This window comes from Elephas maximus, chromosome 20, assembly GCF_024166365.1.
Source record: "Elephas maximus indicus isolate mEleMax1 chromosome 20, mEleMax1 primary haplotype, whole genome shotgun sequence".
NCBI lineage: Eukaryota > Metazoa > Chordata > Mammalia > Proboscidea > Elephantidae > Elephas > Elephas maximus.
The window spans coordinates 50,690,545-50,712,983 of NC_064838.1; the positions used below are offsets into that span (position 1 = coordinate 50,690,545).

The 22,439-nt window shown below is 44.8% G+C and overlaps 1 protein-coding gene across 2 annotated transcripts; it reads left to right on the forward strand.

Moving 5' to 3' along the window:
- Positions 1-3,677: 3,677 nt before the first annotated feature.
- Positions 3,678-12,068, forward strand: CCR2 (C-C motif chemokine receptor 2). 2 transcript variants are annotated; one of them, XM_049863111.1, is made up of 3 exons: positions 3,678-3,693; positions 3,857-3,968; positions 8,798-12,068. In XM_049863111.1, exon 3 carries the CDS (start codon positions 8,809-8,811, stop codon positions 9,859-9,861), a length of 1,053 nt encoding a protein of 350 aa, XP_049719068.1. In that variant the 5' UTR covers positions 3,678-3,693; positions 3,857-3,968; positions 8,798-8,808; the 3' UTR covers positions 9,862-12,068. The 2 variants fall into 2 exon arrangements, with proteins under 2 accessions (XP_049719068.1, XP_049719069.1); XM_049863112.1 differs by lacking the exons at positions 3,678-3,693; positions 3,857-3,968 and adding an exon at positions 4,046-4,183.
- The last annotated feature ends 10,371 nt before the right edge of the window (positions 12,069-22,439 follow it).

Below are 22,439 nucleotides of genomic sequence, written 5' to 3' on the forward strand. Positions count from 1 at the left end.
GCTGTGGACCCCAAGGATAGCTATGGAACATCATCCTGCAGGCCCTCAACCTCTATTCCCCTTCTACTTATCGTGCCTTGTGGTAGAGGTGGGGGTGGGCAATGGTGGTGAGAGGGAATCTCAGGTTTTCAGTTCCCAGAATCAGCATTCACTTGCAGTTACTATTTCTGGGGGCATCGATGAATTCCTTCTAAAACCTCTGTCCTGATCTACCCCCAGCCAAATTCTTCTCGCAGAGCAGGCCGCCTCTAAGGCATGTGGACTGAAATCCAAGTCTAATCATGGAGTAGTTTAAGACATCTGGGCTACTGAAGAACACAAGATAATCTCTCTCCTACAGGGTTTAAATGACTTCCTCTAAGTCACTGGAGAGGGTTTTGTAGCAAGTGAAATTAGCAAGTGAATCTCCCCAAATTTTATTTGGCCCAAAGGAATGGAAACATCTGAAGTGCTAGCTTTACACTCTGTTAATTAAAACTTAAATTACCGTTTTGGATGACATTTTTAGTTCTATTTTTTATCACATATTCTTGTCTGTTCTTGGTTCCTCTAGAGATGAGGGTGAACTTGAGGGATGAAGGAGAACTTCACTCATGCCTGACCTCTGTTACTCGACATTTTCCTTTCCAAGAATCATTTGCAGCTTCTGGGTTTTCTTGCTATAACTCTGTGCCTCGTTGTGTCACATTGTCACTTGGGGCCAAAGTAATGAAGGTACTCTATTTTATTTTTATTAGGAAGACATGACCAGGACATGTAGGAACATAACAACAGTGCTTTTTCTGTGGGTGTCATATTAGTCCAGATCACTGTTTTCAACCAACAATGAAGGTGTAAAATCCTAGAACTTGCCAGTCTATTTTAGTAGGTCACAGGAAGCATGCAAACCATAGAAACCACAGTCAACTAAAACATCTGTGTTGACAAGGGACAAGAATTTCTATATCATCGAAAGGTGCCAATTGAACAAACTCATCGCAGATGAGAATGGAGGTTACAAGGGGCATCATCAAAGTACCGTTTCAGACTGTTGATAATCTTTTCCTGCCTTCTTGCTCCAGCGGCAACTCCCTCCAGCCTGGCTTTGTTCATGTTTCATTTGGTTGAGAACAGGTCTTGCTACCCATAGTCTGGCAGAGAGGCTCTGAGAACAAGCCTAATGTTTAGCTTCGATGTTCTAACCCTGAGCTCTGATCCTCACAGTGAGAATACACAGGAATCTTAACTCTGCATGGCCAGTGTCACCTGGTTCTTCCTTAGGCATTCAGAAAGCATAAACTATTTTCATTCCATTGATTTGCAGAACTGAGCATCTTCTCATCCTTGCCCCAGGTCTCTTGAGGTGGCCACAGCGTGCCCTCTGTGTGATGCCACTTGGCCAGAAGGCACATCAGACAGAGCCAGGTGACTCATGATACATTTTCTCTCAAGCCTACTCAAAGGGCCATGCTCATCTTCCAGACTGGGAATTTGTGAAACCATGCCCAGTGCCAACAGGTAGATAAGGGGTTCTGAAACTCATGGGAATGCATCTTTCCTAACTCTCCATATGCATAAATAATTGTAAGTTGTGCTTACCCAGACTCCGTGTTTCCTAACTCTCTATACGACTAGATAACAGGACAGGGCAAAACAACAAACAAAAAATTATCTGTTTGACTTGACTGTTGTTGTGTGATGATCTGCCATTTACCCCTAGATCCATCTCCACCCATCTCTGTCTCAATGAGAACTGATGTCTGTGGACATCCCCTGGACTCCCCAGTGCTCTGCTTCCTGTTGGGGTCAGCCACTGGGAAACACTAGCTAGAGATCAGAGAGTAAGAGTAGCAGACCAGGACACTTCCTGCTCCTTCTCTTCCCTACTTTGCCGAAGTTCTAGCAGTGGCTGCATCCTTCACCCATCAGCTCTCAACTCCAGCTCTCAACAGGGCTCAGACAATTCTGTTTATTGATTTGATCCTTCAAGCATAGGGGTAATCCCTCCCACTGCTGCTAGTCTCTAGGCACCTCAGTATCCCCTATTGATGCCCTTGGCCTTGTCCAACCCTCTGTAAACATGCTCATCATTATACATAGTCTCTTAAATTCTAGGTGTGTATGCAATTTGTTCCTTGCATTAGGAAGGCAACGATTCAAATCCTCGCTCTACCACTGTTACCTCTGCACCTCTCCTTCTCTCCTTGTTTATAAAATGACAGGGTTGGAGTCAATGAGCTCTACTGTGAAGACAAATGGAGAGTGGCCCTGATCAGCAGGAGCAAAATCCCTGAGTCCTAATCTTCTCCATTCCCAAGTCAACTCAAAGGACTGGTGGCAAGATGCCTGGGTCAGGAGGTTCCAGAGCGGCAAAGCACCCAGCTTCACTGTGGTGGGGGTAACCAGCCTTGTTATTAAATCCCAGAGAGGCCATTTTTTTTTTGCTGCCCAGAGACTACATTAGGGGGTAACTGGGGAACTTGTTCTGTCCGTGAACAAGCAAGGAGCTGTCCTCTAAGTAAAATCCAAAGGTCTTCTTTACACAAAAACCAGGTCTCATGCAGGGCACACTGTGGTAGCCTGTTGAGGTCTACAGAGGACACCTGGTCTGCACCGAGTGGTCTGTTGTAAGGGGTGGCTGTCAACTGCTATTTATTGTCTACTCTGTGCTACCACCACTTTCTGTCAGTTTGCGGTACTGTGGTGATTTGCATGTTGCTACGATGCTAGAAGCTATGCCATCAGTATTTCAAATACCAGCAGGGTCATCCATGGTGGACAGGTTTCAGCAGAGCTTCCAGACTAAGATAGACTAGGAAGAAAGGCCTGAAGATCTGTTTCAATAATTAGCCAGTAAGAACCCTGTGGATCACAACAGAATATTTTCCAATGTGGGGCTGGAAGAAGAGAAGATGGCACAGTACCAGGCAATGTACTATTCTGATGTTACACGTAAAGTTGCCACGAGCTTTGGAGCTGACTGAATGGCAACTAACAACACTCCATGCCAGGCACAGTACTAGCTGTTTTATATCGATTTAACCCTCACAGTTCCCAGGGGTCTTATTCCTCCTACTTTATAGTTGGAAAAATTGAAGCTTAGAAAGAGTGAGTAACTTTCCAATGCCACAGGTTAGTGAGTCCAACCATTCGTTCCTGACCCCAAGGTCTGCGGAATTCCAGAATGTGCCAGTGGCCAGTGGGGGCCAGCTAAGGTCATACTGCCTTCCCCACAGGACCTTGGGAACTTCCCTAGTGCCTGCATTGCAGAATTTATACTGTCGATGGCATTTTCTTTTAACAAAACTTCTAAGAAGGAATAATTCACCAAAGAATTCTTATAATTGTTGTCCTTTTTGCTAAGGACAACACTGACACAAAAAATAATTTAGCAATCTCTTTTTGGTAAAGAGTTTTATCTACGTAAAATCGTAATTGGATTCCAAGCCTACCATGGCACTGAAACCAGTGCGCGCAGGGTCACAGGATGCCCTCTATCATCACCAGCAGACCCCGTTAGCATTTTTTTTTCTTATTTTAAGTCAAAGCTGTCCTCTGGCAAGTGACAAGTTCTCTGTGCTCCTGTCATGCAAATGACCACTGGCAGAAGGGCAGACAGCGGAGGAGTTCCAGATGGAGAGACCCACAAGACAGAGAACCCCATGCGTTCGGTCTGGGAGCAGATGTTCAGGGTGTGTCTGGCTCACACTCAAGGTTGCATAAGCAAGATTTCAAAATGAATTCTACTCGGGAGACCTCAAACAAGTGTATAACGATCCTGGCTGGAAAAGAAGAACTATATTATCTCAAAAAAAAAATTCTTTTTTTGTATCTTTAGCATCACTTGCCCTCATATCTCCGCCTTCTTTTTCTGCAGGAAACTTGATTTCCTACTTCTGCACACCAAGTTTCTACCTCCAGATCTGCTGGGTTTGGTTACTGAGAAGCCTGACACACCAGTGGCGCCTGGAAAAAACCATCACCGACCGGTGAGTTGAGGGGCGCTTTTCCTGTGACTTTATGAATCAGAGGCTCAGAGTGCCTCAAAGCTGTGGAGGCACCTGGACTAGACGCACCTTGAGAGACCGCAAAGCCTGTGAACTCTGGGGGAATGACCAAGACCGGGGCAGGCGGGAGGGAACAGCTGCACCAGGAGGTTTTAGCAGAGATCCTACAGACAGTGAGGAAGCGCAGAGCCAGCAGGGTGAGACATCTCCTGGGACTCGGGGGGGGGGGGGGGGGGTCAGAGAGAGTGCACTAAAATAAGGTAAGAGAAGCACAGTTCTCAATACTACCCTACTCAGCCCCCAAGGGCTTTAAAGATCTGGTACTTTCTACCCTTTCTTCCCTCTCTAGTCCATATATGTGACAGTCCATGCTCTGAACCAAAATGAGCCTCTTGCCTCAACTCAGGAGGTCCACAGAGGCTGAAGTGAGGAGTCTTTCTACAGGCAGGTTTTTACCTGAAGGATGTGTTATAACACCTGAAACCCAAAACCTAGGTCGGTGCATTTCAGCCACCTTGCTGAGCATCCACTGTGTAGGAGCTAGGTATGCTGGAGAGATGGGGGGGGGGGGGTGTGGAAACAGCAGAAAGACAGAGTGGCTAGTATTTGAGATGCCAGGGCATACAAACAACACAGGGTGGAACCCAGGACGGAAGGTGGTCAGAGCAGCACACCTCCTCCCAGCCACCTCCCAGTCTGAAACTAGAGCGAGGGTCTGGTCCGTGTGTTACTGATAGATTTCCTGTGTGATTCTCATGCCCAGCGTCTGAGAGCCTCTGATCTCATTCACACTCTCGGGTTACAGAATAGCCCAGAGGGCTCGCTACGGGAAGGTGCTCTGTGTAAGGACTGTCAATATATCAATTTTTATACGGTCTCCCATCCAATCACCTGGGAGCCCAGTTCACAGCAGGGCATTTTGTTTTCCAGCATCTTGCAGCCAACTAGTTCTGTTACTCACTTTTTCAACTGATACTTACTTAGCAGCTACTGTGTGCTGGGCTCAGCGGGAGAAAGATGTGGCAGTCTGCTTCTGTAAAGATCACAGCCTTGGAAACCCTACGAGGCAGTTCTACTCTGTCCTATAGGGTCACTGTGAGTCAGAGTCAACGCAACGACAAGGTTTTTTTGTTTTTTATGTGCTCGGCTGGGAATCCTTGGGTGGAGCAGCTGGTTAACCAAAAGGTTGGAGGTTCGAATCTACCCAGAGGCACCTCAGAAGAAAGGGCTGGTACTCTACTTCCCAAAAACCAGCCACTGAAAGCCCTATGGAGCTCAGTTCTACTCTGACACACCTGGGGTCTCCATGAGTCGTAATGGAGTCAGTGACATCTTGTTTGTTATTTTGTTTGTATGGGCGAGGCCAGGTTCTGGGGCACTGGCGTGCCTCAGTCCAAAACAAGACCCCTGGCCACATGGAGCTTTTTTTCTAGAGGCAGTGTGTAAGTATGTGTGTGTGTGTGTGTGTGTGCTTGCACGTGCCCGTGCGTTGGGGGGGGTGGGTAAGGGAGTTCTGTGGGTGCAGGTGTGAATTCAAAGGCTAAGTGCCAAAGAAATTTTGTTCCAAGCATGGAAGAATACTTAGAAAATCCGTTAACTGTTCTGTGACATCTCTACTCCCAGAGCCTGGAGTTTGGAGCCCTTGAGAGCCTTTGAAGTAAACAGCCTGAGGTTCAAATCCAGCTCAACCATTGCTTGCTTTGTGGGCTTGAGAAAGACATTTCATCCACCCATGCTTCAATTTCTTCATTTCTAAAATGTATAAATGCTTACACCCAAAGTTGTGGGAAGGAGAAAATTAATGTATGCAAAGCAGCATAGCCAGCGCCTGGAGCTTAAGGAGTACTCAGTGATCATAGTTGTAATTCTTAAAAGCCAAAAACCAAACCCACTGCCATCAAGTTGATTCTGACTCATAGCGACCCTCTAGGACAGAGTAGAACTGCCCCATAGGGTTTATAAGGAGTCCTGTGCATTCATTCAGTGAACATGTATTGGCACCTTCTTTAGCCAGATGCTATCATAAGAGCTGGGAATAGAAGCAGGATTTAGTCCTTGGCCTCAACAAGCACCCAACGTGTAGAAGACAATGTGGTAAGTGCTTATTTGTGGTAAGTGCTTGCTTAAGGGCAAGCACAGAGTGTTGTGAGATGATAAGAGTAATTTGATAGAGGGAGTAAAGAAGACTTCCCAGGGAAGGGGAATTTGAGCAGGGTTGTTGAGGGATGAATAGGAGCTCACCAGCCATTTTAGGCAGCAAGACAAGCATACGCAAAACCAGTGAACCATGAAGGAAATGGTGACTTTGGGGGAAATGAAGAGAAGGTGGGTGTGGCTGGAGCCCAGGATCTGGGACTAGGGAAGTGATTGGAGATGAAGCTGAGAAGACATGAGCTTAGGAAGGCGCAATGAACAGTGGGCATCACCTGTGTGGTCCTACCATATACAAACCACAGGGTTACTGGAGGTTTTGAGCTGAGAGGTGTGTGATCCAATTTCCATTTAGAGAAGACAGTTTGAAAGGGAGGTTGGCTGGAAATGGGGAGTGCAACGAGCAAACACAAACCCACCACAAATCAAGAAGTGAGGAGAGTGTGGCAAGGAAGTGGCAGTGAAAGAGGCACGGGGGGATGAACCGGAGGAGATCTCTGAGGTAGAATTCACGTGACATAATAATAACACGGAGCATTTCTCTGTGCAAGGCTCTGCTGAGTGCTTATCTCCATCAATCTTCACAGCAACTCAGGGAAGACACTGTTCTATTTGTAAAGAGACTGAGACTAAAAAGACGTAATTAGCCCCAAATCACACAGCTTGTAAATTGGGGGCATGATCCAAATCCAGATCTGATAGATTCCAAAGGTCCTGGAGGGAACCCAGGTTAACACCAAGCCCTGCTTCTCAGAAAGCTGAGTAAATGACAATCACCTAGATAAGAAATCTACGAGTGGGAGCAGTTTCAGGAGTGCTTGGTTTCGGAGGGGTTGAATGTCCTCTTTGTTTACTGCATCTCCAGTCACTAGAACAGAGTATGGCTCATAGCGGATGCTCAATAAGTACTGGTTAAATGACTACACCATGAGGAGATGGGAAGTAGGCAATGGAAAATTCAGTTGTGAGGTTTAGGAGAAAGCTGGGACTTGAAGGCAGAGCTTTGAGAAGCATTAACCTACGTGGGAGTTAGAACCCTGAGAGTAAATGATGATATGATTCAAAAAGAGCTTTGTAGCAACAATAAAGAGGTAAAAGGGGTGAGAACCAAGAATAGTGCCTGGGGACGCTTAAGGTGTGGGCAGGGGAGAGGCACCACCACCAGCAAACATTTTTTTATAAGAAGTTGGCAGAAAGATCAATGAGGATGAGACTGGAACAAAGCTGGGCATTTGAAAATTGGGTTGTGATTGGCAGCATCGGCAGGAGAAGTTTTGGCAGGATGATGGAGGCCAGATGACAGATGCAGAAGTTTGAGAGGGGTGTCAGTTAGATAACCCAGTCAGAATGCTTTCAGCTGCAAGTAACAGAAAATTTAACTCAAAGTGGCTTGAAAACACAGGATTATTTTTGTCAGATAACAAGAAACCAGGAGATGAAAAGTGTAAGGGAGGTTTAGGATTCTGCTTGGATTTTCTTCAGTTCTCTGGGTCTTTCATTCATGGCCCCAAGCTACAAATCCTTGCAAGACAAGCTCCTAAAGCTGGTGGGACAGGTAGGGGTTTCCCTGTGTGTCTTTCTCTTATCAGGAAGGTGCATTTCCAGAAACCCCTCACACACTCCCACTAACATATTAATGTCCAGAAGTGGGTCACATGGCTGTTAACACCTGTGAAGGAGGTAGGAAAAGCAAGCTTCCAGCATTTTTAGCCTTGTAATGAAATCAGGCTTGCTGGGGAAGACAATCATTAAAAAAAAAAACAAAAAACCCATAGGGTTGCTATGAGTCGGAATGGACTCAACAGCAAAGGGTTTTGGTTTGGGGAAGACAGTGTTGTGAAATAGCCGTTGGGTAGATAACTGATGTCTGCTGCTAGGACTAAAAGGGAAGTGAGGGACTAGCGTGGAGTCCCTGGGTGGTGCTCGCAGTTTACGTGCTTGGCTGCTATCCAAAAGGTTGGAGGTTTGAGTCCATCCAGAGGCACCTACTTCTGAAAAATCAGCCATTGAAAGCCCTATGGAGCACGGTTCTATTCTGACACACATGGGGCCCCCATGAATCAGGATTGACTCATTGACAACTGGTTGAATGGACTAGCACACATGCTTTTAAGGAAAGAACAAAGACTGGGGAATTGCTAAGTGGAGCAAGGATACTTTTAAGATCAGGGATTTTACATTGTGTGGCCATCCTTTTAGTCTCTATTTCTAATCTGTTGCCCTCTAGTCGATGGATTCCAACTGCCGACATTTTGGTTAACAGCCAAGCTCTTAACCACTGCACCACCAGGGCTCCCTCTGTTTCTAGAACAGAGGAAAGAAAATAGATGGCAAGGAAAGATTTCCCCAGTTCTTCCACAACATGCTGTCCACATCTCAATCTTTCTTTACAAGAAGTATCGCGGGGAATGACAAAGAAGCCACCATCAGTTATGACTATGACTGTGGGAACCACTGAGGAAGTCTGTTGTTGTTAGTTGCCTTTGAGCCAATTCGGACTCATGGCAACCTCAAATGTATAGAGTAGAACTGTGCTCCATAGGGTTTTCTAGGACCTTATAAAAGTTGACTTTTTTTTATTCACAGGTTTGAGCAAGATGGATGATGAAACATTGGGTTTTCTAGGACCTTATGATAGTTGACTTTTTCTTTATTCACAGGATTGAGCAAGATGGATCATCCAACATCGAGTCCGATGTATGAATACATTGACATCGATTACAGTGCTTCAGAGCCCTGCCGAAAAACTGACTTGAAGCAAATCGCAGCCCAGATCCTGCCTCCGCTCTACTCGCTGGTGTTCATATTTGGTTTCGTGGGCAACATGCTGGTCGTCCTCACCCTGATCAACTGCAAAAAGCTGAAGAGCATGACTGACATCTACCTGCTCAATTTGGCCATCTCTGACCTGCTGTTTCTTCTCACCCTTCCCTTCTGGGCCCACCATGCTGCAAATGGGTGGGTCTTTGGGGATTCAGGATGTAAAATATTCACTGGGCTATATCACATTGGCTATTTTGGCGGGATTTTCTTCATTATCCTCCTGACAATTGATAGGTACCTGGCAATTGTCCATGCCGTATTTGCTTTAAAAGCCAGGACAGTCACTTTTGGGGTGGTGACAAGTGGGGCCACCTGGGTGGTGGTTGTGCTTGTCTCTCTCCCAGGAATCATCTTTACCAAATCCCAAGAAGAAGATTCTCATTATGTTTGTGGCCCTGCTTTTCCAATAATATGGAAGAATCTCCATACAATAATGAGGAATATCTTGAGCCTGGTGCTGCCACTCCTTGTCATGGTCATCTGCTACTCGGGAATCCTGAAAACCTTGCTTCGGTGTCGAAACGAGAAGAAGCACAAGGCCGTGAGGCTCATCTTCGCCATCATGATTGTCTACTTTCTTTTCTGGGCTCCCTACAACATCGTCCTTGACCTGATCACCTTCCAGGAGTTCTTTGGCCTGGATAATTGTGATAGCTCTAACAGGCTGGACCAAGCCATGCAGGTGACAGAGACTCTTGGGATGACGCACTGCTGCATCAACCCCATCATCTATGCCTTTGTCGGGGAAAAGTTCAGAAGGTATATCTGGGTGTTCTTCCGAAAGCACATCGCTAAACGTCTCTGCAAACAATGTCCAGTGTTCTTTGGGGAGACAGCAGATCGGGTGAGTTCAGGGTACACCCCATCCACTGGAGAGCAGGAAGTCTCAGTTGGTTTATAAAATAAGGAGCCATTTGTTCATTACTTTTAAAAAAAGAGAAAAATAAACTACCTTTGGGGAAAACAATCCATGTATAATAATAATCTTCAAGGGTTTGTTGAAGAATAAAGACCTGTGAAGCAGGTGCCCAGAAACCTCTGGGTTGTGCGTCCCAAGACAGAGTTATGGCACAACTTGTATAGACAGCGTATGCTCAGGGAATATTCCAGAACAACTACAGGTAGAGACTTTGACTCTCCAGCAAGCTCACCTCAGTTCCTGGATGATGCTGCATCTCCCATGTTTATGCTTTTTCCAGTCTACACCGTTTCATCGTTCTGTCTCTGTTTTTATCAATCTCTTGTAATCAAGGGCGCCCTTGGGGAAGAGGAGGAGATGGCTACAGGTGGAAGGGGAATGAGGGTGAGTGGGTCAGGGTGAGTGTGAGAAGGTGGGAGAGTGAGCATGGTTGAGCCTGGGTGAGTGTGAAATTGAATAAGGGCTTCACTCACTCAACCAGGAAGTGGTGGTGACCCTCAGCCTCATCTCCCACCTGTAGTTAAATTTGCAGGCTTTGCCAGGTCATGGAGAGCTTGGAAACTGTAACAACTTCCCTCGAATTTTGGTTGGGTCCAGTGATCTTCTTGTGTGTAAGTGCATGATACAATTTTTATCTATGACAACCACGAGTCAGAATCAACTCGATAGCAACTGATTGGTTTACTGGCTTTGTGCCAACCACACACCTTACATCTGAAATCCATTAAATGCCCTGTCCCATTATTTGCATGTTTTTTAGGCCTTATCTTCCTATAGAAAATTTTATGTAAAAATTTTGTTTATAAAATATTGCATAATCTATGATCAGCTGAAAAACAAAACAAAAGCAGCTTGTTTGGTCCTTTGGGGGAAAGGACAAGGCTGGAGATAGTGTGAGAAGGAGGTGAAGACAAACGAGTCTGTCCATCCAGAGCAGAGGGGCCGCAGCAAGAAAACAGGGATGTGTGGGAATGTTTCCGGAGTCAGCTAAGAGGAAAGAGCAGGAAGGATGGGTCAGAACCATGGAAAAGCCTGGTGACTTTGCACCTGAACTGTGTTTGTTTCATTGTTGCTGTTGCCTGTCCTCCTGCCCCTGTTGCTTCCTATTTATTTGACCACAGCCTTTATCATATAACTCTTGGCCATAGGATTGCCCTGCTCCAAAGTCCAGTTTGTGGAGGTCCAGGAGAGCAGAGGGGAGAGAATAAAAAGGAAACTGGAGACAAAAATCCCTTGGTAGGCCAGGGAGGCGGTAATCAATCAGTGGGGCCCTGGAGCTTCTCCTTGGAGCAGAGAAGGAGTCTGGAGCCTCACCTGGCAGAAGGCCCCTTCTTTGGGAATGATATACTAATCACATATCAGGCCTCTGAAACTCAGAGTCTAAATTACCAGGAGGATGGGCTAGATGGAGAAGATTCTCGATGGATCTAGATACAGGCTTAGAATTCAGATCAAACAAACAAACAAAAATTTCTTCTCTCTGGAAACAGTAAAAATAAAATCAAAGCTGATAATTGCAACTTGCAAATGTGGTAAAATCTCATTTTGAAGGGTTCCTCCTATGCCCAGCCTGAAAATATGGTAGCAGTCACGGAGAAAAATCTGGTTGAATTTACAGGCTAGGAATATGGCTATTTGGGGAGACTGCTGGTTTAGCATCAATAGTTATTGATCTACAGGAAGTCGGAGGTCTGTGATCTGTTGGCTTATTAGCTCATGTGGATGTAGCTTCCTAAATAATGTCCTTTGGATGCCAGTGGACGCTCTACAACCATCACCTCAACCGTGTCTTTCTTCCTTTAGGCTTGTTGCCAAAAACCTTTTTTATACCACTATGAAGCAATGAATTTAAACATATGTGAGTACTTCAGTGTTTTGCAGTGGTCCTTCCTGATGCTCAAATTGTCCTGTGTTTGACCAGTGGGAGCTCCTCAATCCAGCTGGCTCTTAAATCAAAGCTTTTGAAAAGCTCACTGAAGTGAGGAGCCTGAAGACTCCGTTCTTAGTGGAGCCAGGTTAAGAATGCTCATACATGTTAGCAGTGTGTTTCAGAGCTGATACAAGCAAGAAACGTGGGCTTCTGGAGCCAGGTAACTTGGGAACTACAAGTTATTATGTTATGGTTCTACTTTCTCGCCACTTAATTAAAAATGACTTCAGAACTGGGTGGGTGGGGAGGGGAAGTAACTTCACCTTCTGACATATGTATTATCTTAATGAATATGTTTTGATGATGAAATGTAAATATTGTTTGAAAAGTTATGATTTGGAAAATAAATCAGTGCTCTAATTTGATTGTTTAAAACTGTTTTGTTATACTCTACTGTGATAAATGTCTTATCGTCCACAACTTGCCACTCCGTCTCCTGTGCCGTTGCACACACCTCCCCTTGCCACATGACTTGTGGTGTGCCCAAAGACTGAACACCCTTCTCCACCACAGCTGCGAAAAAAAAAAGAAAAGATACCTATTGCCACGTAGTTGATTTCAACTCATGGCAACCCCACATGTTACAGAGCAGAACTGTTTCAAAGGGTTTTCTTGGCTGTAATTTTAATGGAAGCAGATTGCCAGGTCTTTCTTTCACAGCACCACTCAGTGGGTTCCAACTGCCAACATTTAGGCTAGCAGTCAAGCACAACCTTTTGTACCACGTGGGGACCAGAATGGGAGCTCAGTAACATCATCTGCCTAGTTCAATCAGAAGCTTTCAAAGTGGATCACTGAACCTCATGTTTTTCCCTGCTCAGCCATGGGGAAGGCTCTTTTCAGATCACGGTTCCTCAGCTCAGGTGCCTGAGTGCAGAGCCAGGGACACAGCAACACCACAACCACATGTAATGGGAGCAGAGTCCATGTTCACTATTATAAGCCCCTGAGTTTGGGGTTGTTGATTAAGAAGCAAAAAAGCTGACTAGTACATATGGTATACAGTGACTTCATAAATAAAATTTGGAAATGTGTCTTTGTTTTTTTCATCATGGAATTCAACACAACAAACACATATGAGGATTGCCTTAGTTATCCAGTGCTGTAACAGAAATACCACTAGTGGATAGCTTTAACAAACAGAAGTTTATTTTCTCACAGTTTAGGAGCCTAGAAGACCAAATTCAGGGTGCCAACTCTGGGGGAAGCCTTTCTGTTGGTTCTGTGAGAAGGCCCTTGTCATCAAACTTCCCTGGTCTAGGAGCTTCTCAGTGCAGGAACCTCAGGTCCAAAGGATGCTCTCTGCTCCTGGCGTTGCTTTCTTGGTAATATGAGGTCCCCCAGTCTCTCTGCTCACTTCTGTCTTTCATATCTCAAGAGAGAGATTGACTTAAGACACAACCTAATCTTGTAGATTGAGTCCTGCCTCATTAACATAACTGCCTGTAATCTCATCTCATTAACATCATAGGGTAGGATTTACAACACATAGGAAAATCACATCAGATGACAAAATGGTGGACAATCACACAATACTGGGAATCATGGACTAGCAAAGTTGACACACTTTTTGTGGGGACACAATTCAATCCATAACAAGAACCTACCATGTGCCAGTCTGGGTTGGGTCTGTAAAGACAGATATGTTAACACCTGTGCCCTTCAGAAGCTCCAGGTTCCAGGACTGCTGTTGTGGGTGGGGGAGAATGGTGTAGGCATAAATTACAATGCACTGCATGGAACACAGGAGTAGAGCTATATGGGAAATTTTTTTGAGAGCCCAAAGGACAGCAACTAAAGGGTATTTCTGCTCCATAGTGATAACAGCTACAGTGGACTCTCTTTGCATCCAAAGAAACTGCCATTTAAAAGTTGCCAACCGTCTCCATTTCTAGACATTAAAACCTCAAGTCTCCTTTATTCTGGGTAGAACACTTGAGTGGTCTGTTTGAATTAAGCAGATGAAGGTAAGGAAAGCCCATTTTCCAAGAGGTGGGTGTCATAAGATGGTTTTTGGTGGAGGAAGGGGCTCAACATGGCCCGCCCCATCCCACCTCCCTTGATCTGTGTTGCTTAAAATAGCTGGGGATGTTTGAACAATTTTGCAGAGAGGCCCTGCAGCTTCCTGGGAGTAAGCCGTCAGGACTCTATCCTTTCCCTTTTGCTTTTAATCATTATTAAAATTTCCTGGACAAATTGAAATGGCCTCAGATGTGATGAGCCACCAGAGTACACCACCAAGGGGAAACTCACCATGAGAGAAGAATCTGGGCTGTGACTTGAACTCAACAAGGTAGCTCATGGATTTAGGGGAGGATGGTTCTGGGTGAGGTGAGAGACTGAGGTTGGAAATTTCTTCAGGTGTTGCCAAGTGGCTGCCATGTTTGTAGGAAAAAGAGAGAACAATGAATCATGCAGTGAAAGCCCTGTCATATGGGCAGGCCTGACCTGGGGGGCATGGTGAGATCCCAGGCCACTTCCTCCTGCCACTTGAGAAGCTCTGCCAGCTCACAGCCTAGCAAGTAAAGGTAGGGCATTGATTAATATCTTATTTTGTCACTATCCCTATAAAATCTCCAAATGTAATCAGTTCACGATATGAAATTGTTTTATTTCTCACCAATCCTTGTTTCAACAGGGCCTAAAGGTTGAGTGGATTCCAGAGGGCTCTGTCTAGAGGAGGGGCATGTTCTGTTCTTTCATGCCCCTCCCACACCCCCTTCCCAGCCTTTGCCTAGTGGTCCACCTCAGGGAAACCTCCTGCCCCTCCCTCTCCTAGGCATGGGATGGTGGTGAGACCAGGGGTAGGAGGGCTAGGAAAACGGGCAAAAGGATCTTCACCTAAGGAGCCCAACGGTTAAGTGCTTGGCTGCTAACCAAAAGATGGGTGATTCAAACCGCGCCCCCCCCCCCCGCCCCCCGCAGAAGTTCTGCAGAAGAAAAGACCTAGCGATCTGCTCCCATAAAGATTACAGCCTAGAAAACCCTATGGAGCAGTTCTACTCTGTCACACATGGTCACTATGAGTCAAAAATACACTTGACAGCACCTAACAACAACAGCATCTTTAACCAGCTGCTGCTGCAGTTTATGTCGTGTTGGCCACGGGGCCCCAGTGTGTCAGGCACCTGGGTGGAGGAGTGCTTGTGTGGTTGCTCAGGCACCTGGGTGGAGGAGTGCTTGTGTGGTGGCTCAGAGGGTCTAGGGTTGTGAGGACTCCCCGCTGCCACTTCCTAGACATGTGCTAATGAAAAAAAAGAGGGAGGTGAGCAGACACAGTGATCATGAAATCATGCAAACCACCTTTGTGACAAGACATTTGTTAACCAGAAACTAGCTCAAGGTTTATCTTATGCAAAGAATTTAAATTTAGGTAATTCTCATTGCTTCCTGGGAAATAATTCTAAAACATTAGAATTTCGTGGGTAGTTGAGGTGTCTTTATTACTATAAAACCTCCAGACTCTACACCTGAGAATTTGTGCAAATGAATGCGGGGGAGCTGTGGTCAGGCCATAGAGATCATCTCATGGAGATCACCCTGTCAGTTGATCTCAGTAGTGAGGGACGATTCAATTAATCATGTTAAGATTAGCCAGTGGTCATAACAAAGTGTATTAAGAAAACTTTCTGCATCCCACTTTGGTGAGTGGCATCTGGGGTCTTAAAAGGTAGCAAGTGGCCATCTAAGATGCATCAATTGGTCTCAACCCACCTGGAGCAAAGAAGAATAAAGAACACCAAAGACACAAGGAAAATATAAGCCCAAGAGAAAGAAATACATATTGTGCTATAATTTCCACATTCAGTTGGATCACCTTTCTTGGGAATAGGCATAAATATGGATCTCTTCCAGTCAGTTGGCCAGGAAGCTGTCTTCCGTATTTCTTGGCATAGACAAATGAGCACCTCCAGCGCTGCGTCTGTTTGTTGAAACATCTCAATTGATATTCCTCCAATTCCTGGAGCCTTGTTTTTCACCAATGCCTTCAGAGCAGCTTGGACTTCTTCCTTCAGTACCATCAGTTCCTGATATGGTACCTCTTGAAATGATTGAACATCAACTAATTCTTTTTGGTATAATGACTCTGTGTATTCCTTCTATCTTCTTTTGATGTTTCCTGCATCCTTTAATATTTTCCCCATAGAATCCTTCACTATTGCAACTCGAGGCTTGAATTTTTTCTTCAGTTCTTTCAACTTGAGAAACGCCAAGTGTGTTCTTCCCTTTTGGTTTTCCATCTCTAGCTCTTTGCACATGTCATTATAGTATTTTACTTTGTCTTCTCGAGCCATCCTTTGAAATCTTCTGTTCAGTTCTTTTACTTCATCAATTCTTCCTTTTGCTTTAGCTGCTTGACGTTTGAATGCAAGTTTCAGAGTCTCCTCTCACATCCATCTTGGTCTTTTCTTTCTTTCCACTCTTTTCAATGACCTCTGGCTCTCTTCATGTATGAGCTCCTTGATGTCATTCCACAACTCGTCCACTCTTCGGTCACCAGTGTTCAATGTGTCAAATCTATTCTTCAGATGGTCTCTAAATTCAGGTAGGATATACTCAAGGTCATATTTTGGCTCTCGTGGACTTGCTCTGATTTTCTTCAGATTCAGCTTGAACTCGCATATGAGCAATTGATGGTCTGTTCCACAGTCAGCCCCTGGCCTTGTTCTGACTGATGATATTGAGTTTTTCCATCGTCTCTTTCCACAGATAGAGTCAGTTTGATTTCTGTGTGTTCCGTCTGGCGAGGTCCATGTGTATAGTCGCCGTTTGTGTTGGTGAAAGAAGGTATTTGCAATGAAGAAGTCGTTGGTCTTGCAAAATTCTATCATTCGATCTCCAGCATTGTTTCTATCACCAAGGCCATATTTTCCAACTACTCATCCTTCTTTGTTTCCAACTTTCACATTCCAATCATCAGTAATTATCAATGCATCTTGATTGCATGTTCGATTAATTTCAGACTGCAGTAGCTGATAAAAAATCTTCTATTTCTTCATCTTTGGCCCTAGTGGTTGGTCATATTAACTGGTCTTCCTTGTAGCCGTATGGATATCATCCTATTACTGACAGCATTGTACTTCAGCATAGATCTTGAAATGTTCTTTTTGACAATGAATGCAACATCATTCCTCTTCAAGCTGTCATTCCCAGTATAGTAGACTATATGATTGTCCAATTCAAAATGGCCAATACCAGTCCATTTCAGCTCACTAATGCCTAGGGTATCGATGTTTTTGCTTTCCATTTTATTTTTGATGATTTCCAATTTTCTTAGATTCACACTTTGTACATTCCAGGTTCCAATTATTAATGGATGTTGCAGCTGTTTCTTCTCATTTTGAGTTGTCCCACATCAGCAAATGAAGGTCCCAAAAGCTTGACTCCATCCACATCATTAAGGCCGGCTCTACTTTGAGGCGGCAGCTCTTCCTCAGTCATATTTTGAGTACCTTCCAACCTGGGGGGCTCATCTTCCAGCACTATATCAGACAATGTTCCGCTGCTATTCATAAGATTTTCACTGGCTAATGCTTTTCAGAAGTAGACTGCCGGGTCCTTCTTCCTCGTCTGTCATTAATATCACATGCAAGCAGAATTTTGCTGAAGATGATTCAAAAATGGCTGCAGCAGTATATGGACAGGGAACTGCCAGAAATTCAGGCCCATTTCAGAAGAGGACGTGGAAGCAGGCATATCATTGCTGATGTCAGATGGATCCTGGCTAAAGCAAAGAACACCAGAAGGATGTTTACCTGTGTTTTATTGACAGTGCAAAGGCATTCAACTGTGTGGATCAAACAAATTGTAGATAACATTGCAAAGAATGGGAATTCCAGAACACTTAATTGTGCTCATCAGGAACCTTTACATAGATCAAGAGGCAGTTGTTCGGACAGAACAAGGGGATACTGATTGGTTTAAAGTCAGGAAAGGTGTGCGTCAGGGTTGTATTCTTTTACCATACCTATTTAATCTGTATGCTGAACAAATAATACGAGAAGCTGGACTATATGAAGAAAGATGGGGCATCAGGTTTGGAGGAAGACTCATTAACAACCTGCGTTATGCAGATGACACAACCTTGCTTGCTGAAAGTGAAAAGGCCTTGAAGCACTTACTAATGAAGATCAAAGACCACAGCCTTCAGTATGGACTGCACCTCAACATAAAGAAAACAAAAATCCTCACAACTGGACCAGTGAGCAGCATCATGATAAATGGAGAAAAGATTGAAATTGTCAAGGATTTAATTTTACTTGGATCCACAATCAACGGCCACGGAAGCAGCAGTCAAGAAATCAAAAGACGCATTGCATTGGGCAAATCTGCTGCAAAGGACCTCTTTAAACTGTTGAAAAGCAAAGATGTCACCTTGAAGACTAAGGTGAACCTGACCCAAGCCATGGTATTTTCAACCGCATCATATGCATGTGAAAGCTGGACAATGAATAAGGAAGACTGAAGAAGAATTGACACCTTTGAATTGTGGTGTTGGCGAAGAATATTGAATATATCATGGACTGCCAAAAGAATGAACAAATCTGTCTTAGAAGAAGAACAACCAAAATGCTCCTTAGAAGCAAGGATGGCGAGACTACGTCTTACATACTTTGGACATGTTGTCAGGAGGGATCAGTCTCTGGAGAAGGACATCATGCTTGGCCAAGTACAAGGTCAGCAGAAAAGAGGAAGACCCTAAACGAGGTGGACTGACACAGTGGCTGCAACAGTGAGCTCAAGCATAACAACGATTGTAAGGATGGTACAGGACCGGGCGGTGTTTCGTTCTGTTGTGCGTAGGGTCGCTTTGAGTCGGAACCGACTCGACAGCACCTACAACAACAACAAGAGAAAGAAAGGGCCACATAAACCAGAGACTCCATCAGCCTGAGACTGGAAGAACCAGATGGTGCCTCGCTACCACCAATGACTGCCCTAACAGGGAACACAACAGAGAATCCCAGACGGAGCAAGAAAAAAGTGGGATGCAGACCTCAAATTCTAGTAAAAAGACCAGACTTAATGGTCTGACTGAGACTGGAGGGACCCCAGAGGTCATGGCCCCCAGACTCTCTGTTAGCTCAAAAGTAAAAAACATTCTTGAAGCCAACTCTTTAGAACTATAAGACATAAAATGATACTGGTGAGGAGTGTGCTTCTTAGCTCAGATAGATACATATTTGTCTATTTGTGTGGGCAGCTCCTGTCTTGAGGCGAGATGAGAAGGCAGAGGGGGACAGGAGCTGGTTGAATGAACATGGGAAATACAGGGTGGAGAGAAGGAATGTACTGTCACATTGTACAGAGAGCAACTAGGGTCACATAACAATGTATGTATAAATTTTTGTATGAGAAACTGACTTGAATTTTAAGCTTCGCTTAAAGAAAAAAAAAAAAGATTAGCCAGTGGTTAATTTTCTACTCTATTTCCTCCCTTCCTCCTTAAAGCCTCATTGTTACTGGTCTAAAACAGCCCCTACTATTTTTTCAGAAGGTGGAGTATCGCTGCATAAAAAAAAAAAAATTTTTTTTTTTTTGCATACATACTAATTAAAGTAAATAAAACCCATACGCTTTAATGTCTTTGTGTTTTATTTTTGGCACATGTGAGATCTCTCTTCAGATCAACTTCCTCCAACCCCACCCCCCCCACCCCTGGCTGCTGGGGTCACCTCACCCAGATAGTGGGATCCGGGTGACAGTTCCAGCCCAGTTACCTCCACCCTATCCCCTTGGCATAGCGGCACACTCGCATCCTTGGGCCATCCTTGTTGCCTCACTTTCATGCCTTGTGACCGCCCAATCCCCTTTCTCCATCCTTTTTTCCTTTGTTCAGCTGTCTACAACCTCGTAGTGCCCCACCCTGGAATGAGGTGCCGGCCTCCCCTTCTTACAAGCCCCAGGTGATTCTCTGAGAGCCCCCTCATTTGACTTTGAGAGAGGAAGCACCACCCTCCTTCACATCACCACTCCTGCAACGCTTTCCTCCCCACTTGTCTCCTTATACTGACAGGGGTGGAAGGAGTTGATGAGATGATGGGGCATGAGGCTGATTCTGTCACCTCTTCTTAAGCCCTGGGAGTGGTGTCTGACCCCAGGTGTTGGTGGTTTCCTTTAGAATGTGGGGTACTTAACACCTTTTTGTACTCAGCCTTTGGCCCTGGTTGCCAGTTCTGGGGCACCCGGAAAAGTCCCAGATAATATCCTGTTATGCATAGAGCCGAATATACAGCTGCAGGTGTGATCTGACCAACTGAAAATCACAGTGGTCTATCACCTTAAAAAAAATTTAAGCCAGTTGTTGTCAAGTCGATTCCATCTCATGGTGACCCCACATGTGTCAGAGTACAACTGTGCTCCGCAGGGTTTTCAGTGACTGCTTTTTGGAGGTAGGTCATCAGGCCTTTCTCCCCAGACCATCTTAGTCTGGAAGCTCCACTGAAAACTGTTGAGCGTGGTACCAACACTCAGGCCTCCACTGGTGCTGCATATGCAATGCATTGGCCAGGAATTGAACCCAGGTCTCCTGCATCAGGCCAGAATTTGGGCTGTGCTAAATATAGTTACGGAAGCCCTGGTGGAGCAGTGGTTAAGAGTTTGGCTGCTAACCAAAAGGTTGGCAGTTCAAATCCACCAGCAGCTCCTTGAAAACCCTATGGGGCAGTTCTACTCTGTCCTAGAGGGTCATTAGGAGTCAGAATCAACTCGATGACAATGGACTTGGTTTGGTTTTTAAATACAGCTATGGAATTATGTTGAACGAAAGAAGCCAGATGCATAAGAGAACAGACCATGATTTCATTTCCAGGAGTTATAGAACAGGCTCATCTAATTTATGACGCTAGAAGTAAGAGTTACCTCTGGGCAGGTCACAAGAACACTATCCAGTATAACAGGAATATTCCCTATCTCTATCTGGGTGGTAGTTACATGGGTAGGTGCATATTAAAACTGCACCAAGCTGTACATGTAGGGTTAGTGAACTTTGCTGCACGTAAGTTATACCTCAATGTTTCAGTTATCTAGTGCTGCCATAACAGAAATACCACAAGTGGATGTCTTTAACAAACAAAAATCTATTCTATCACAGTTTAGGAGGCTGGAAGTCCCAATTCAGGGCCTCGGCTCCAGGGGATGGCTTTTTCCCTCTGTCACCTCTGTCATCAATCTTCTCCTGGACTAGGAGCTTCTCAGTGCAAGGACCCTGGGTCCAAAGGACACACTCCCCTCCTGGTTCTTCATTCTTGGTGGTAAGAGGTCCCCTTGTCTCCCCACTCCCTTCTCTCTTTTATATCTCAAAAGATACTGACTCAAGGTAAAATCTAATTTATAGATTGAGTCCTGACTCATTAACATAACTGCCTCTAATCCTGCCTCACTAACGTCACAGAGGTAGAATTTACAACACACAGGAAAATCACATCAGATGACAAAATTGTGATCAATCACACAATACTGGGAATCATGGCCTAGCCAAGTTGATACACATTTTGGGGAGACACAATTCAATCCATAACACTCAATAAAAAAAATAACATTAAAAAACTATATTTATGAACAATTTTTAATAAGATAGGGAAATGCTTATATTTAATGCCTGGCAAAAAAAAAAGAAAGAAAGAAAAGCAGCATACAGAATAATATAATGTGAAAACAATCAAAATATTATGCATGGGGAAAGTTCTGGATTGAACATAATGTATGCTAATGGGACTGTTTTGAGGTTGTGAGAGTATGGCTATTTTATTTTTACTTCCTAGTTTTCTGTTTTCCCCAGTTTCATACAATGAGCATGTGTTGGTTTTATAATTAGACGTTTGTTTTAAAAAAAAATAAAAGATTCATCCGCTACTATTACAGCCCCTTTCGCTGTTGACTCCCACTGACCTAGAGCCAGCTCCAGCCCCAGGTGTTTTCAGATGAGCTGCTGTCGGGCAGGGCTTCAGCTCCCTGTGCTCACGTAGTTGGCCCTTGGAACCCACGCTGGTTCCTGAGCAGTGGCCAGAGATGGGCAAGCAGGGTGAAGCAACCATTGGGACATGGGCTCAATGACTGGATGTGACACTTAACCCAAAGGCAGCCACTTAAAGCTGCCCCAGTGGAGGCCTGGCATGTGAGTCCTCCAAGATGAGCATTGAATCTAGAGTGACCAACCAATCAAAAGGTCATTTCTCATGGGGGCACTGAATGCAATGCATATAAGAACCAGAGCTCACTATCCCATGTGATTGGGGAGGGTGGGGGGAGACAAAGCAAAAGGAGAAGCAGAGTCCAAGGAGCTAAGTCATAAGAATAAGAATGGTAATCAGCTAGTTTTTGTTTGAGTTGCTGTATCTGGAATCATGTTTCATTTATTAAATGCATGCACTTAATAATGCGTTAGAATATTCCATGTATCCCTGGGGTGAACCCCCGTTCCCAGGGGTGACCTGAACTCATCTCTGGACATAGAAAGCCTTGTTTCAGCCTGTGAAGCCTAACACTAATTCCTTCCAATGTGTATTTTCCAAACCAACTCAGCCATGAAGGTGTTTAGTGTTTAAGGTGGAAGCTGCCTTAGGAACCCCAGGTCTAGCCCATCACTTGGCAGATGAGGACACGGAAGCTCAGAGAGGAAAGAGTGTTG

Bases quoted from the DNA above. Each gene is read 5' to 3' on its own strand.
- CCR2 (XM_049863111.1), top strand. From the start codon at position 8,809: ATGGATCATCCAACATCGAGTCCGATGTATGAATACATTGACATCGAT.